General features: G+C 42.9%; 1 protein-coding gene across 1 annotated transcript in view; it reads right to left on the bottom strand.

Moving 5' to 3' along the window:
• Nucleotides 1–18,505, bottom strand: part of RSL1D1 (ribosomal L1 domain containing 1) — a 426,377-nt gene that overhangs the window by 34,967 nt on the left and 372,905 nt on the right. Inside the window, exon 9 of the mRNA XM_069645597.1 lies at nucleotides 14,389–14,619. Coding sequence (XP_069501698.1) covers nucleotides 14,389–14,619 — 231 coding nt within the window. The remainder of the gene's footprint in view (nucleotides 1–14,388; nucleotides 14,620–18,505) is intronic.

Here is an 18,505-nt window from a genome sequence, read left to right on the forward strand (position 1 = left end):
ACGTCTACCTGGTTATCCAAGCTTGGATGGCCCAGCACCAGCTATGTCTGAACGACGATAAGACGGAGCTCCTTATCTTGGGTACCTCACAACGCCTGAGCAAACTCGAGCCGTCTTATCAGTCGTTCACCATAGACGGCAATACCATACGTGTCTCGAAAGACACCAAAACTTTAGGCTTTTACCTAGACTCGACCCTATCCCTATCGAGACAAACAAATGCAGTTAGGTCTACATCCGCCTACACGTGCAAACTTATTTCTGCCTGCAGACCATTTCTTACTACCCCCAACAGTGTCACACTAGCCAGAACACTTATGGCAAAAATTCATTACTGCAGTGCTCTTTACTTAGGCACCAGCCAAGAGAACCTTTCCAAACTCCCAACTACCCAGAACAATGCCATTCGAGCGGCCCTGAACATCCCTCGCAACCATCACATCCCAGACGCCAGAACCAGCCTAAAGTGGCTACCGGTGAAGCAGAGAATTTCCCTAAAAACGCTTGCCCTCACGCACAAATGCTTAGCCAACAAGGCCCCGATCTATCTATGTAGTCGGCTTTCACGCCACTTTACTACCCGACCTCTAAGAACTGCTCAGACTCACTGCCTAACCATCCCCAGGTTTAAGCTTCAGAAAGCGGGAGGCACCAGCTTCCCTGTCCTAGCCTCTAAACTCTGGAACACCCTCCCTGCTACTATCAGAGCCGAAGATTCCTTCAACACCTTCAAGACTAAAACCAAATCCTGGCTCTTTGACCAGCATTAAGACATGCCTGACACCTCTGTCTTATTTTTCCCTGGCCTGCCCCCCTTGACTCCATTTCTGGCCTGCTAATTCTGCTAACGATTTTGCTCACACTAGGATACCTCCTCAGTTAATCCTAGTGCATTGTAAACTATGTAATATATGTAATTAATATGATTGTTATTTAGTGGTATTGTTTAAATGTTTGTGATGTAACCTCCTTGCCTGTATGTTTGTCCTTGCAAATGTTGTACAAATTGCGCCCTGATGCCCCCGGGCCTGATGGTCTGCGCGTTATAAATAAACAAATACAAATAAGGATCCTTTCTACCATTTGAAAGTGTAGTTCTCTCAAGGTTAGGAAAAGAAAGTTAAACGGGGAGCCCCCGGGCAACCCAGCTACAACAGGCACTTATTGGCAAAAAGTTGTTAAAGAGTATAACTTTAAAAAGACACTAGAGAGTCTAAAAAATGACACCATTAAAAAGAGCAAAAGATTCTGTGAGTGTGGAAAAAGGTTCCCACTCACTGGTGGTCAAAGGGAAAATAATCCACCAGTAAAGCAAAAAGTTCTGGGGTTGACATGTCAGGAAGATTTACCATTTCTATGAAACTCTTACCGAACAAAGTGTCCTATATGGTAGCGTGCCCGCTTTCTTTCCCCACTTTTTGAAAATGTCTCTTGGAAGTGAAAGTATCAGCTTTGGATAATTTGGCCTTGGTTCTGGGTCTTCCCTCTGGATGCTTGACACAGACCAGGGAACCTCCTCAATGAGTAAAGGGCAGGGTTCGAAATTGAGGTGAGTTGTGAGCTATTTAGCTCCTGCTTGAAAGAGACTGGTTTGCTTGACTGCTACAGCTACCAGGAGCTACTTTTGGCTCCCCAGGCCAATTGGTGGCGAACTAACATACCTATGTGTATTTAAATCAGTGCGCTGAGGACAATCTATAGCTAGACTGTAAAATACATGTATACAACATTTAAAGCATAATTGGTCATAAATATTGGACAGTGTGATATGTTTGCATTTTATGAGGAAGTTAGATTTGTGGAAAGCTATGTACTATCTCCCAATTCCCCCGTGGTAGATCCTGGTTAATGCTGGATACCCAGGAACTGCTTTTAGCTCCTGCTTACCGAACATTAATTTCGATCCCTGAATGAACTCATGTTTTGGTAGCGATACATATCAAAAGAATGCCTGTTGTGCCCAAAATGGCTAAGGATGTGCCTTCAACCACTTTAGCAAACAATGAAAGCCTCCACTGAAGGCATTAAGTCTAAAAGGGCTGAGAGTCTAGTCTGGTGGTGGTTGTATGCTTGCGTGTGTTAGGCATAATTGCATGCAGTACTCTCTGGGAGCACTACACACAATTAGGACTACAGGTGTTAGCCAAACCAACCTTTGGTACAAGTCTGTACCACACAGTTTTTGGTAGCGAGCTGAGCAGCCAGGCTTATCTCAAGAGTGAATGTGAGCAGTACAAGTAATTACACAGAGGACTTTCAATCACAGTGGTTCAAGTAGACACATATACTCAAGGTTTCTTGGTAAAACACTTATTAATTTATTACACAATCATTTAGAAAACATTTCACTAGAAGGAGGCAACTTAATATTATATACAAATACACAAACAGAAAACTAAGATTTTGTGACAGTTTGAGCTCCCCTGAAATAGGAGCAAAATGGCAGTTCAGTTACTTAGAAGTGAGCAAAAGGGACAAGGTAAGTAGAATAGATTCGATATACTTGTTACACAGTGCAAATTATCTCAGTTCACCAGAAGAGTTAAAATCAACAGGCTAGGCCAAAGTCAATGGGCTAGTGTTCTGGATAGGTAAGAGCAGTTCGGGTATAAAAAGTTAAAGTCTTTGCAAAAGTTCTCAGACGTAGTTTAGGCGAAAGAGTCATATTTCGGGTCACAAGCTGATTAGGCCTGCAAGTTGGGAAAGTTTCACGAACTTTCACCGCAAGAGTGGCGTTCTCTCAATCAGGTTGGCACAGTACCTTAGTGAAGAAAAAAATTCAGCTGAAGACGTTGGTTCCTGGCAGTTCCTGCAGATCTCACTGTTCCTGAGCCCCAGTCGTGGGGACAAGAGGGAGGAATGCGGGGGACTCCTGCACGGGATCATCGAAAAAGCAAACAAGATGGAGTCACTTCAGTTCCAGTAGCTCTTCAAGCGCACAAGCTGGTATCCCTCTCCCTGGTTAATCCTAACCAGCCTTGAGAATGGTATCCAGATGGCTTACGAGTTGATTGGTCCCAACAACTCAAAGGAAGAAGTCGTCCTTGAAGGCACTTCTCTGTCGAGATGAACTTAGCAATTCGGACCTGCAGCAGGGCTTGACCGGGCTAACCAACAGTCCAGGAGTTGCAGCAGCCGTCCTCTTCCAGCTCTTCTTCGGTTCTTGCAGTCCAGTGGTCGACTGCTTTCCAGTCCAAGAGACTTGTCTTTTAAACAGTTCTCTCCCTTTCATTCCAGCCTAGCTGTCACTCACCCAGCAGGGTGGCTGTCCTTGCCGGACAGTCAGCCAGCCAATCACGCCAGAGTGCATTTGGGTCTCCTAGGAGACTAAGCACAGGGAGTTTCAGGCACCCTCCCTTACTTCCTGCCCACCCCACACACTCAGATGCCAGACACGGTCTTCAGTCCTGAAGCCCGCCATAGGCACACTAACAAAGGGACCAAACCTGATTTGGCGCGCAGCGACAAACACTAGAAGGACCTTTCCAAAAAGAAACTGCAAAAAAAGAAGGGCTAAGGCGCCATCTTGAAAAACATGGCTCCTGTGATTTTTAGTGACCAGTGTTCGCGGTCGGGAAAAATCATAGTAGTTTGTTGTAAAACACTGCCACCAGCCTTTTCAATAGGAAAGGGTAGCATTTGACTGAAAAGGAATATTTAGACACAGGGGATACTATGTAACCCCTCCAGCACTTCATTGTGAGATGGTGTGTTAGATAATGTGTGCTGGGTCTAGGAATTTGGAAATACTAGTAAAGTCAATTTCACTTTACATTCTCTGGGAAACAGTAGTTTATCCCAGAAAAGGTATTTAAACCTTTGGGAAGTCTAAAAGACAACCTTGTCTCACTGCACTGAGGGTAATGTGTACCACACATGAAAATATGATGCCTATGGAGTTATCTAAAACTCCATAATAAAAAGAAATAAACACAGAAAACAAACAGAATTAAAAAGTACAGAGTCCCAAAGTTCAGCAAAAGAGCTAGAGGAATTAGCACATTTTGAGAATTCTCCCTAACAGTGCTCTGCATGGATACTTGCAAAAACCCTTTAGCTGGAGCACCATGAGGGGCCCTAGTTTCATTCTCCTGCATTAGTGAAATGGACACATGGAAGATCACCAACGCCTCTAGTGACCTGTACAAACTGTGCGCAAAGTTGGTAGGAGCCTGAAGACCCTTGGAAACTGTCAAAGGTCTCGTAACTTAAACCACAATCATTTGAGAGCTGAATGTAACCCCTGTGTGGTGGATGAGAGAAAGGATCCCTGGCATGTAAAGCCATGCCAGGGATCCCAAAATGGAAGAAAAAAGAAAGGAGAATATGATACCCGGCACAACCACCGTGCCGGGTCCCAGTAAATGAAAGAAAAAAATGGAAAAAAGGGTTAGAGTAACATACCGTTGCACATGCCCACGGTAGGAAAAACAGGTTTCAACCCTCCAAGGATTGGTAGACGCTGCGCTCAGGACACTGATGCTGCGCAGGCCCAGTTTGATTTGTATATAGTGTCTTGTACGTGCCCCTTTTTTTAAAAAAAAAAGAAAAAAAACTCTTAAAACCCTGATGGTGTACCGGAAAAGTGTGCATATAACTAAAAAGAACTGGACACCAGCATTCCTTTGTCCACCTTTCCTTTTCTTTGCCCGTTACTATAACCGTATTTCTTTTTCCCTAGGGGTGGTTGGGGATCCTAACCTAATTTTCCCTACCTTCACAGTGGTGCTCACCCCTTGAAATGAACAGAAGTTTGAGAAAAAAACTCAAAATGGATGTTTTGATAGTGAAATAGCATAAAGGACATGTTTTATGCTCTCTCAGTATGGGAAAAAACAGAGGTAGGTTTGGTGATGAGCAATGTGGCAAAGATCAGGAGCCAAAGACTGAAAAAAGATTAAAACACAAACTCCTCAGAGGTCGTTTGTGATTAATAAAATCCATTGTTTAAATTTCTTCAAAAACCCTTGTAATTAATTTTTAAATATTTCTCAACTGTTCAAATCCTGATCTGACAGAAGGTAACGGCTTTTGATTCTAGAGAGGACCGGGGATGATTGCAATGGAGTCACCACATATTCGCCGGCAGTGAGGACCTCCCATGTGGCCAGGGGACAGTGGTCGCTACCTGATCCTGACCCTGGGGTCAGCTATATGAGGGAGGATTGCATGGGAGGAGGCAGCTACCAGGGAGATGTCATGAATTCATTGCACAAAATGCTGTATCTTCCCCTTTCCCACTATTGCCCATGACCGTAATGGCCTATTGCCAGCTGTTTGTGCCCCCTTGTAGAGGAAGTAAGGACACCTCTTCCCATTATTCTTTTGGTCAAACTCCCACCTATAAACTAAAGACACAAAGCTCCAACAAAACCCTTGCTTCTGGCGTACCTTTATGTGAAACCTATCTCATGTTAAACCACTGAGAAAATGCTATGTCCAATTACAACCATGGACTCCAACACTCCTAATCCTCCAAGTTCTGAGACGAGGAGGATGAAGGAGTTGGTAAAAGGAGCCCGAAGTGGACTAGTTATACAGAATCCCATGTGCAAAGGACATTTAAAGATGACAACCGCACTACTGAGTGTGACAGTGCAGGATAAGACGCCTGTTCCTCAGCAGAGGCTTAGAACGTGTGGAGACGTCGGAGCCGCAAGAGTTCCTGGACGCTCAGCAGCTCTAAGAGGCACTGTTCTCTGTAACGGGATCTAATGTGAAATAGGTGTGTGACCGCGGAGCTGCGAAGGAAGCCGGAAGGACGTCTGCACAATCCAGATGGGAAAGTGAGCAGTAGAGGTACGCCGCAGAAGCACGAACAGGACCGGAGATGCCAGAAAGGACCGGTAAATCAACCCAAAGTAAGTGGGGACCCCGGGGTGTTCTGGCAACCGCGCCAGCGACTTAATGTAATGAGATTGCTAATACAGAAACTACAAGAAGATTGTTTGAATGCAGAAAAGGCAAAGTACAGATCCAAGCACCAATAAGATACAAATGCATGAGATGCAATTGTCGGACAAAGTTTGAACGAACATTACAGAAGACAGATATACCGAGCCAAGGGTGTTCTATGCAGTTTAGGTGGTACAGAGGAACTGGGAAACACATAGGAAGTCCTGGCAAGAGGCGGATACCAGGCAATTGAAACAGAAGAGAAGTCTTGGCAGTAGAGTACCCCGGGCAGTTGGAATTGCATAAAGATTCCTGGCAGGGGAGAATATCGGGTGATTTGCAAAGCTACAAGAAATGTCAAAGGAGGACAGCGTTTGCTAGACAAAGGAGAAACTTGTGTTAAAGAAAGACTGTTACAGAACTTGTTGCCTAACAGGAATTATGTGAATCAAGGATAGACACAAAGGTAAAGAGACATTGTCATACCATTCATGAATCCAGGGGAAGGGAACCACCTTTGGTGAGCATTCTTACTCACTTTGTTTTTGTTCGTAGTGCGAGGGTCAGGATAGGACGTTTTCACCACAAGGACAGCTTTATTTATTATTTATTTAGTTGTTATGGTCACGAAAAAAAAACGAGATCTTTCAACTCGTTACAGTAATTGAAACAATTAAAAAAGCGAATTCTAACATACATAATATTATGATTGGTAAAATAACTCTTTAAATGACATAACTTTTGTGCCTTAAAATTGCAACAATGCGCCCCAATAAATACGCATAAAAGCGGACACATTTGCAAAATGATCAAAATACTTGAACATACAAACTAAAATTGGGAAGGAAAAAGATAAAATAAAGAAAATAACACTAAAAGTTCACAGCATTCAAATCGCAACTCAATAGATCTCAGTATACACATTCTTAATTTATATGCACCAACCAGTTAAACTATTAGTTGATTTGAAAAACAGTCATTTTGATTTTTGAAACCCCAGATGGCAGAGATAATTTACAACAGCATATCTCACTGACTTCCTGTGTGAGTGAAATAACAAACCCCACAGTTTATCCGCTGTCATGTCACGATACTCAGCAAATAATTGCTTATAATGTACACATCTATACATCACCAGTTCACTACATTCTGGTCATAAATGTTTTAAGGTTTCCACGTATTGGTTACAAGAACGACAGTTTTCTTGCACAGTCCCAACAATGTTGCGCCTATTTAACACCTCTTTGGTCAACCATAGATTCAAGCGAAACCTCATGAAACCGTCGCGATGTGACGGACTAGGAGATTTCACCATATAATTCGCAACCTCGTTATAACATTTCATCTCAAAGGGGTGTGCAATAAAATGTTGATTTTGTGAACATGCTACTCTGGTTTTAATCCAATCTATCTCCCAGAGTTTGTTTTTTGCTCGATTCGCTATTAACAAATCTGCTTCAATTTGTGCTTCTTCTAGTATGCCCTGGATTTTCATGCGCCACAATTTGGGAAATGGATCTGCTGAACTTAACAAGTAGATTGCTATAATATTACAAATACCCTTTGTTGATTTGTTCATAACACATTTGCGGTAAAGCAAACACAATTTCCACTTATAAATCGCATACAGAGAAATTAAACCCAATTCGTGTCTTACTAATGGCAAAGGTTGGGAATTGGGTAAGTTTAATACTTGTTTTCAATAACGCCCTTCTCTGATCGCCCAATAGGCGTAGTTCATCAATTTATGAGTCTCGGCACCATACATGATAACTGGTGTTACTTTTAATTTAAAGTGTGTAATCACCGGCACAATTGAGAACTTACAATACCTAGCCTTAATAATACGGGCTTGCGAAATTGCAGTTTGGAGTTTTAACATGCCTTGATGATTGTATGAATCATTTGCCCGCTGATTAGAAATGATCATACCTAGGTAAATGTAAGATGTAACCACCGAGATTTGACAATTTTGCAGAGGCCAATGCAGACTGGCTGATCTTTGTTTTCTTGTCCCGAATTGGATTATTTTTGTTTGAGATCTTAATGGTTATACAATGTTTCTGGACATATCCATTCAATGCTCCCAGTAATGTACGCAACCCTTTGGGGGTACGGGATATAAGAACCATATCATCCGCGTACAATAACCATTGTACTTGCAAGCCCATAATCCTTGGGGAATCAGTAATCAAATTCGAGAAAGCATGGCTCACATCCGAAATAAAAAAATAAACAATGCTGAGGCCAGTAAGCAGCCCTGTTTTAAGCCTCTAGCGGTTTGAATTGGATCTGTTAGTAAACCACCCTTTGTTAATCTCACTTGAATAGTGGTATCTGTATGTAATTGTATGATCCATTTTAGGATTTCCCAAGGACAATGTGCATCGGCAAGCTTTTTTTTTTATAAAGAAACTCTTGTGGAACTGCATCAAATGCCAACTTAAAGTCAATGAAGGCAATATACAATGCTTGTTTAAACTGGTAGGCACTTTGTATAATACTTGTAAGGGTGATCATATTAATGGCTGTGCCTATGCCCGGTAAGAAGCCTGTCTGAAATGGATCACGGAGGTTCTTTGTCATAAGCCATCTGTTAAAGGTGTTTAATAACAATCTGGCGAATAATTTTCCCGGGCAATCTAATAGCGCTATTGGTCTATAAGACCCGAGATCTTCTCGGTCACCTTTTTTAAATATTGGCAATATGATAGATTTCTTCCATGTATCAGGAATGCTACCAGTACTGAAGACATGAGCATATATTCGGTATAAAATACCAGCCCATTCATTCGGATGAGTTTTAAGCATAGCATTATGCAGCCCATCTGGACCAACGGCACGAGATGTACTTAATTTACTAATACAATTCTTGATATCATCAATGTCAAACAGGAAGACATGAGACACTAACTCACTTTGGAAGGTTAAACTCATGTTAGAGAACGGTGATTGGTACAGACCTTGAAAATACGCCTGCCATGCCTTAGATGATATAGGGTTTGTTTGGACAGCCACTTGTGAATTGCCTGAGGCCTGACTGAGTAGGGCCCAGATGCCAGCTGTAGACTTGGTAATTAGCTGTTTTAGCATCGCAGCCGATGCCTGCTGTAGACTTGGTAATTAGCTGTTTTAGCATTGCGGCACCGTCTTGCTCATGTTTGAATCTTCTATTTTTAAGCCACATTCTATACTGCTCTTTTAGATCTTTGGTCTTTATCACAGAATCTAAAGTGGCCAACATGTGCAACCGGCGAATTTCTCGCCTTAGTTCGGCTTTCTTGTACTTCACCTCAAGATCAAAGGCATGGACATGGTGATGCTTGATGGTATTATCCGCTAAAATGGTCTGTCTGAACATCTGCATGGCGCGAGTATAATCATCATTCTCTATACTAGTACCCTGATATATATCCTGCAAGTTTTTATCAAGTTTACATAATTTATCTCGTGACCATCTCAGTCTAGTACCCTGATTGTTCACAGATACATCTGTTATATTTAAGTTTTTTGGCATTATTGTCATTGGAAACAGAGTATCAAATGATAACTTTAGTTTGTTGTGATCACTCATGTCGGTATGTATGACTTCAAGTGTATTAACAGGATTAAAAAGTGTTGAACATAAATATAATCCAGAATGGCAGTCTGAGGACTTCGATGCCATGTCACATGAGCTGGTATATCCCCCCCGCACACTACCATTCAACAGAATAAAGTTTCTTTCCGCCATAATTTGGGACCATGTCACTTCATTCCCTGATAACTCAACTTCCAGGCTCGGATGGAGATGTAAATTCAGGTCGCCCAGAACAATAGTATGTATGATTCCAGTATCTAATACTAGAGTATCTAATACGGTGATAAATTGTTCGAAAAAATCTTCCGTTTTTAATGTACGAGTACTCCAGTAAATGTTAACTATCGCTAGTTTCCCTTTGGTGGTGATTAACTTAGATATTTGAAAGGTAGATGAGGGGGACTGGCAGAGCTCAGTTTGAAATCCACAGGTTCTCTTTATGGCTAATAGTAACCCACCTTTTGGCCGGGCCAGGAAACTTTTTTCTGCAGGTGTAAACAAGATCACATGGGAATCCCAAATTGGTGGAAGCCCTGTCTCCTGTAGGGCTATGATGTCAATCTCAACTAAGTCACCAGTGGATAAGGAACGGAGATGTCTGTGCCCTCTTGTATTACAGGATATCAGGCTTATGCTTTTTGTATTTGAGAATTGTTATGACGACGTCACTTGTGTTTGGAGACCTGGCTCTTGTGATCCACTACTTGTTGCCACGAAAATCCGTGATTTGTGCCCTTGTGTCAATAATGCATTAGAGGACATTTCTTGTGTTAAAGTGAAGCCCATGTCAAATAATGCCATTCTCGCTTGCCAGAATGCATTTGCTACGAGAGCTGACCGCATATACATCCGGGCTGCTGTCAGGTCATTGTGATTGATGAATTCAATCTGGTCAATATCTACCGTTGTTATTGATGCCAAATCTGGGATCTCTGCACATATATTTAACACACTTGTTCTATTAAAATCATACTTTTTGTAAGGGAGATCTCTACATTTGATAATTAGGCGATATTGACTCAGATTTTTACTTTATTTTGAGGGGGTTTCTCCAAGGCACGGTTAGTAGATCTGGCAGTAACTAGACCATGAGGGTCAGTATTGCTCAGATGCAAATTGGAGTGGTCTAGATGCCAAGTGATCCAGATTGGTGTGGGGGGAAAGGTGAGGTCCTTTTAAGAAGGGTGTTATGGTTGGAAACAATTTTCCTGTTGACGCATTCCACTTTGATTGGTGGCGTTAGAATGCATCATCTACGCTTCTATGGACGCTTTAATTTCTTCGCGTATTTCTTGTTTAGAGGCTGGTATTGGATTTGCAGGAGGTATCATTAGCGCTAGCCAATAATCAGCAGCATCAGATAATGCAAAGTTTTGCCTTGCGTTCTGTGTCATATAGGCATCAACGGAAACTCTAATTTCATCGCGTATATCTGCAATAGAGGCATCAGCTTTCGTAGGGGCCTTAGTCACTAGTTGAATGTGTGCCATTTGCTCATTTGAAGTCGAAATTTGGGCAGTACCTCCATTGTTATCCTGACAAAGGCTGGGCTGTTGCATGTTGTTAATTTGTTGATTATTTTCTTTATCGACTAGTACGATCATTTGAAATTTAGTGGAATCATGCTTCATATAGGATTCAATTGAGCTCCGAATCTGCTTCTGAATATCTGACATCGAGAGGAATATAGAAACATTGGTCTTTGGGTCATTTTTCTCAATTGAAGGACCATTCATTCGCATGAGCAAGCTTTGGTGGTTCTATCGTATTAAAAGAGCTTTTCTGTGTTACAATTTGATTAACAGTGGCAGGGTCTTTAATCAAACCCGCCAGATCATCTCAAGTGGCTTGTATGCCAGACAATTTTCGGGAATAGATTCTACTCCATTTTCTTGTCTATTATTTTTTGAGAGTATCCAAACGAGTTTTAGTTGAATTTAATTTGATACATTTTCTGGCCGGCTTACTCTTACACTTGGTCCTCAATTGAGAAATCTGTGACACTGTGGTCATAGTTTTGCGCCTGTTGCGCACCCTAGACGGGACAGTTTGTGTCCCTGTACTCCAAATACTTCAAACTTATTTGTGTGAGTAAAGTCTTCCAAGGACGTGCTGGCGTCCCTTTTGCCTTTGGACACAATCACTGACATTGTTGTAGAGTTTTGAGCTTCTATAGGTGTGTCAGTGCTGTCTGCACCAGAGTAGCCCTGACCCTGTGTTTCTATTTGGGCCGCAAAAGTTGGTACACATTGCTCTGTGATGACTGAGACTTGTGCACCGAGGTCTTTGGCTCTAAGGGAGGGCAAAGGGTCAATAGGAGTTTTTGAATCTCGTTCCACAACTGACCTAATGGCTTCCACAGATCCTAACTCCTTCAAAAGGTGCCTGTGAGCCCAGCTGGACTTGTTTCGCAATTACTGTTACCAAAGATAAAAGCTGCTCAATATGCTCTGTTTGTTTTGTGACCTTCGTGCCCAGCATTTCATAGAGTTTTGCTACAGCTAATAAGGCCGTGTTCATTGCACTTAGAGTATTTTTCAGAGCTGGGGCCTCTGGGAAGAAACCCCTGCCTGGGTGGTTAGTATGGATAAAAAACTCAGATTCACAGGCTGTCGGATCGAATCTTGATCGCCTTGGAGTAAAGGCTATGAATGACACCGATTCCTCTGGATATTGGGTAGGTAGTCAAGAATATTCTCAATGGCCGTCCTTTGGATCTTGGCGAAAATGCTGCTAGATTCATTTTTGAAGTATTTTTATCATCTCTCCCTTCTTCTAGCTGTATTAAATCGCCCGTATTGGAACAAATATAAAGGACTTCAATCACTACCTTCTTGAGTTTTATTGGTGAGGTTCATGAATTTTATGTCCTCGACCTCAATTTCCCCTATCATGGTTAGATGTGCATGTGCCTGCCTCAGCTTTTGCTGTGCCAAGACAGAGCACGGCACTGGTTGCAGCATAGTGTCCTCAACCACAAGAGCTGACAATTGCTGGGTGTCTTCAATGAGGCAAGCAGTAATTAAAGTAGTGCCTGTTGGAGCACCACTCATTTCAACTTCGCTTACTACATCCTTATGTACTGTGTGATGATTGGCTGATGTTTGGCTTACACTGGAAGTCTGTTTGCCTGCGGTGTTCGTAGCAGGAGGTAAAGTTTGTACTGTGAGGGGGGGGCAGAGTCACTATTACTCATGAAATAGGCGTCTCCATTCTCAGTACTACACAGTCTGATTTCCACCGACACAGAAGCCGAGCGCTGAGAAATAGAACGACCAGCGCGTGGTAAAAGACTTGTTAGGCAACTCTGAAGGAGTGCTTTACCATGTACATTATCTTGAGATGGTACGCCGATTTTTGCCCTCAAAACCGAGATTGGTGGCATATGTTATGTTATTTTGCATTTACATAGCGCCTTATATACCATTGGTATGGTCTGAAGGCGCTGGTAGGTTGAACGCCCTTGGGAACCGAAGTTCAGGTCAGTAGAGAGAGTTCAAAAGTGCGTGTGCGCACCAGGTATGTGTGCAGCTGGTGCGGAATTCAAGTGGTAGCTGCTTCTTAGTGTAGGTGTGGTGGTTGAGAGATCAGGAGTATGTGTTCGCTCTGGTCGGCTTTATCCAGAACGAGTGTGGCTGCGTTAGGCCTGAGGAGAACGCCTGGCTGGGGGTGTGAAACCAGCAATGTTTACTTAGAGTGATGTGGAGTAAGCGGGAGATGTAGATATGAGAACAGTTATACCGAATGGTGTCATAGTACCTCTGTGTTCTAGAGTGGTGGTGTAAGGGAGAGAGTAAGCGTGGGGTGTGTTATGATGTATGTTTTCAAGTGTTTCCTTCATTCCAAAGCATATTAAGTATGTCACGCTGTTACGTGTGGGTAGGTCCGTCTATGCATTTTTGTTCATTTCAGGTGTTCGATTGTCCTACACATTCACGTCTTATTCATGTGCTCTGGTTCACGTTGCGAGCTCAAGTCTGACCTTTATTCTCCAGTGTGTTTCACGCATGCTCTCATGTGTTCCATCCGAATGCAATCCTGTCCTTCTTGCGCATGCACACCAGTCTACCCCACGCTTGTACTTGCATATTGCTAGTCAAAGTATATTGTTTAATCAAAGAAAGAAAACACCGAAGAATCAGAAGTATTGAAACAAAAGTAGTCGTACTAACACTTACTTTCACTTGATCAGTGTTAAAACAGTTTAAATAAACACCCACGCTCCCAACGCTATCTCGCTAGACAGCGAGACAGCAATTCCACTAAGCAAATCCACTTGCCCAAATGTGGGCGGGCTAATGCGCGTGCGCAACATATTTTATGTGGATTGGCTTGGAGGCGGGCTGAGTGCAGCTGAAAGGAAACCAAAAAAAAAAAAACACAATAAAGATCTAAAAATAGGGAGTAACATCAAATCAAAGGCCGTTGCTAGGTTAGTTGCTAGGAGAGTCCTTAGTTTACAATCTCAGGGCCAGTTGAAAAATGTCAAGATGACCGTACCTAGCCAATAGGAAAGGCTCTGCACAAGTCCTGGCAACGTCAGTTAGAATGTTCGCGCCTCGTACGGCAATTCCGGGAGCTTGAAGAAAAGCAGCAGAGCAGACAGCGAGACAGCAATTCCACTTGCCCAAATGCGCGCAGTTATCGACAGCCTAACAGACAGATCCTTTGTTTTTGGTTTTCCGGAAGGGAAACTCCTCTTTAGAATAGGGCCAGAGAGGCATTTTCCCAACCCATTTTTCATTGAAAAAAAAATCTTTAACCAAAAACATGACAACTTGGTGTCTGGCTTTCATTTCTGACCTCTCACAAGACCTTAATAGAGAATGTAGCTTCATTACGCTGTCTCACAGCCATGCTATTTCCCACATTTATATTGTTGCCAGAAAAAAGGTATTGTGCTGAAGGGTTACCTGTGCACCTTTGCTCTTGAGACTTTTTGTGTTAGCAATGGGAACTAGCTGTGGAATCTCTTCATCATCAGGGTTCCGCTCATTGATTGTGGATGATTTAGTCTTCCGCTTCACTTTTAGATTAGCCTTGTTGAGAGTTGTAGCATCATTTGTTCCCACCGATTCAGATTCTGCTGAAATTAACTGATTGGCTTTTGTTGTAGTTTCCTTATGATGTTTTATTTTTCTTTTCTAAAGACAGAAAAAAAAAACACAGTAAATATTGCAGCAGCTATCAAAGTTGCTTAAACGGCCATCAAAGTTGCTTAAACGATTAGATGTAGAGGCAAATATGGGGCTTCGGCTAAATGACACTTTGGCACATTTCAATATAGAGGATAACTCGCCAGCCGCTGCTTTAGCAGTTTGCTCAAAAGAGTATACCAGAAGAAGTCACAAGTTGGTAATGTTTTGTCATGTCGTCCCAATTACTGGGATGCATGGGAAGTTGATGAGTGTTTGTATGCGCAGTTTATGTGGAATATACCAGTAGAAAAGGGTACCTCACTTGTCATGGCCATTTAATCATTGAAACATACTATTCTCAAAGCAAGGGTGCGATCCCAGTACACTTTCATAAAGAGGAATATCACTTTCAAGTGAAACCGATTTCAAAATACTGATTAATCTTAAACTGCATTAATAGAATACACTGAGAAAAGTGGTAAATGCAGCCCATCTCCTGTTCTCACAGAAACATTATCCCTTTAGGAGCTGTTGAGGTGGATTTTCAGAATAAGCCCTGTGGACAGATTCGGAGAAACAAACGTATTCTAATGAACCGCACAATGTCTAGCTTAACTGTATCTGGGTGGTGTGACTGAACAGCAAAGCTTAGACTTGGAGGAGGGTGTGAGAGTGGTGAAGGATTCAGGTAAGCACACAAAGCACGCTTAATAAAAGTTAGGCAGAAAGTGCACAATTATTGATTTAGACCTAAGAATACTCTAAACAATTAAAAACCACAGGTAAGGAACACAATAAAACATTCACTACTAATATGTATACATTAATCTTGGTGTGCTCTGCTAAGTGCACTAACACTACTTTTATACACAATTAAAAATACATTTCAAGCTACTGGTGTAGTAAAGCAAGTGAATAAAGAAATGGAACCAGGCAAGTACTAATAGGTTAAGAAATAAGTTCCTAAAAACCATGCCAGACTTTAGAACTAGGTTCAAATCTTAAAAGCCTTTCCATAGCTAGAAAAGCAGAATCACTGCTCCCAATAAAAGTATCTCCAGGAGGCTAGGAGCCCCTTTAAGGAAGTTAAAAAAAAAAGTGTTGGTTTGAGCCAAAAACCAGTTGTAAGTGTTTCAGTTTAGCAAAAACAAGAGCCAAGTCTTCAAAAGACCATCTCCCAATCCAACCACCTTAAGTGAGTCCGAGGGGAGGATACCAGGCCAGAACACCACCATTCAGGACTAGGCAAGGGAGTGAGGGGGGCGGCCGAAATAGGTTTGGAATGTGTGGCCATGGAAACCTATTGAGAGGGGGGGGGGGCAAAACATACTCAAACAAAGCCCACTGTAGAAGTTCTGGAAATCGTTGGCTCTTCTGGATTAGTATCTTGGATCCGTTGGAGGAAGCCCAGAAGTCGCAGGTCCACAGGTCTCTTCGGACGTTAGTGTCTCGGGTCTAGCTAATTCGCTGCTCTCGCTCTTACGTACCAGATTCTGGATAGCTGGACATTCCAGACATACCGACTTTGGGACCACCACTTCTGTGAAAACTTCAGGGAACTCCTAGGGTGAGAAAGGCGGTGAGCAGGAATGGCCACTTTAAGAAAATGGCATAACACAACCGTTGTGGCGAGAACAAAGAAGCTGGACCTGCAAGACCCCTTTGTGGTGGAGTTGCAACTTCAGGGAAATGCTTCTTGGTCTATAAACTGAGGATATGTGGAGTCTGAAGGCTCAACTCTGGACAGAGACCATTAAAGCGAAGTCGCCCGAGAGGACGTCTAACAAGCCCAGATGGTTCTGGGACGGTTTTGAGCGCTTCCAGTGGCTGGATCTTTGATCAGGGAGGTCTTCTTGAGATCCTCAGAGAGACAGGGCTTCACTGGGAAAGTGAAGAAAGGCCTGCTGGCGATCTTCTAATGATGCGTTTCAGGTCTTCAGCAGGCTTCTTTCCTTTGTGGAGGTCTTGGTTCCAACCATGATCATCGGAGCAGCTGCAAGAGTAGTCCTTTTATCCGGGATCTGGGCTGGAGCTGTTCCTAGCCTACCAACAGCAACAATCTGTACCATGCAAACTGGCATAGGCTGTACAATCACAGATAGTTTCTGGTCACTGCATCTTGCCAGCAACAGACATCTGGCAGCGATGTAGACTGGGTCCACACAGACAGCGCCCAACATATGGCCACACACAAAGACTGCTACTTTGCCCACGAATGCTGGAACTTTCCCTAGGAAAAGGCTTACCATATACGCAAAATATAAACACTCCAGGGCAGGAAGAAGATGGCCAAAGGACAGCAGAAAAACTTGTGGGACAGACATTTTAGAGTATATGGTAGTCAAGGCTACAAAAGAGAAAAACACTGTACAAGTATCAGCTGCCACCATCAAATCCCAGAGGCACCATGCAAGTAACCACAAAACAGCTAAAAAAAGAAAAAAAGAACAAAATTACAGGTACACACAAAGTGTCCCTACCACACTTTACTGAAGTTGATGCCTGTAGGGACAAAATGACTGATCAGTGCCCGCAAAGCAGGTGAACCTAGCAATGTAAATGGAGCAAAAAGGCTACACTTGCCTCCAAAAGTCTGGAAAGGTTCAAAACAATAGCTAAAGGCAGAGAGTCCCCGATGACTTCTGGAGGGAAAGCAGCAAAAGGTAAAATCTTTGATAACAGGAGCAGAGCCTCTAGAGAACCCACAACAGTACAGCAGCAGCCAGCCTTCAGTCTAGTTGTTCAGCGATCATGAGGAGATTGCCCTTCCTAGTAATGAACCCTCATTCTTCGAAAAACTGGTGAAAGGTTATATGTGTTTATATTTAAGCGAAATGTGAAGAGCTAGCACTACAAGTAACTTTTCCTTCTCAGAGAGCAAACAAATTAAATGGATAACATGCCACGGCCATGAAAGGAAAGATGACGGTGTTGCAAATTAAAGAATTCACAGTATACCCTCTATCTGGAGTTTTCTTTCATGGGTCTGGCTAGGAAGGGAATAGTTTCTTACCTGTAACTTCATTTCTCCAGCATTGGTATCTTTCATAGATTCACATGCTGTGAACATTCCCCGTCATTCTGGAAAACCCTGGTAACTAACTTGTTAATATCCCTATGTAAAAACATTGACACCTTAAGTGTCCCATCGACGTCGTTGTTGGTGCTTTTGGAAGCACCAATAGGACGTTGAGTGTATAGCTCTGACCCAAGCAGCTTTCCCTCAGATTTTGACCTCTCCAGATGGAGGATGTCCTACACAGGATGTTTGCCTGAGGGGGAGGCTAGAGGGGGCATGAAAGATGCCAACGCTGGAGAAATGCAGTTACAGTTAAGAAACTACACCCTTCTCCAGCATTGGATCTTTCATGGATTCACATGCTGCGAATAGATTTTGTAGCAGTAAACATGCTTGGAGGAGTATACCAGGCAAACACAAGATAGACTTTAAGCAGACATGTACATTAAAGCAAAAGCATACATCTATAAGGCAGAAAACAGGAACAATCCCGAAAGCTGCAGGGCTTACCCTAGTGGAACAGTCGTTGGAGGACTGCCCGTCCCATTTGCACATCTTCAGCATGTTGCTGGTGTAGGCAGTAGTGCCTGGTGAAAGTGTGGGGCACGGTCCATGTTGTCGCTTGACAAATGTCTCTGATGGGTACCCCCGACCAGAGAGCCGCTGTGGCTCGCGTGGAATGCGCTCTGGGGTTTGATTGTAATGGACTGTTGGCCTTTGCATGGGAGAAAGATATTGTAGACTACTCCCATCTTGAGAGGCCCAGTCTCGAAATGGATCTCCCTTTGTTGGATGAGTCAAAGGCTACAAAGAGTTGTTTAGAGGATCTAAACGATTTTGTACGATCCAAGTAATATTTCAGTGCCCCTTTAA

The sequence above is a fragment of the Ambystoma mexicanum genome, chromosome 2p (assembly GCF_040938575.1).
Source record: "Ambystoma mexicanum isolate Mex_15411 chromosome 2p, UKY_AmexF1_1, whole genome shotgun sequence".
NCBI classification, from domain to species: domain Eukaryota; kingdom Metazoa; phylum Chordata; class Amphibia; order Caudata; family Ambystomatidae; genus Ambystoma; species Ambystoma mexicanum.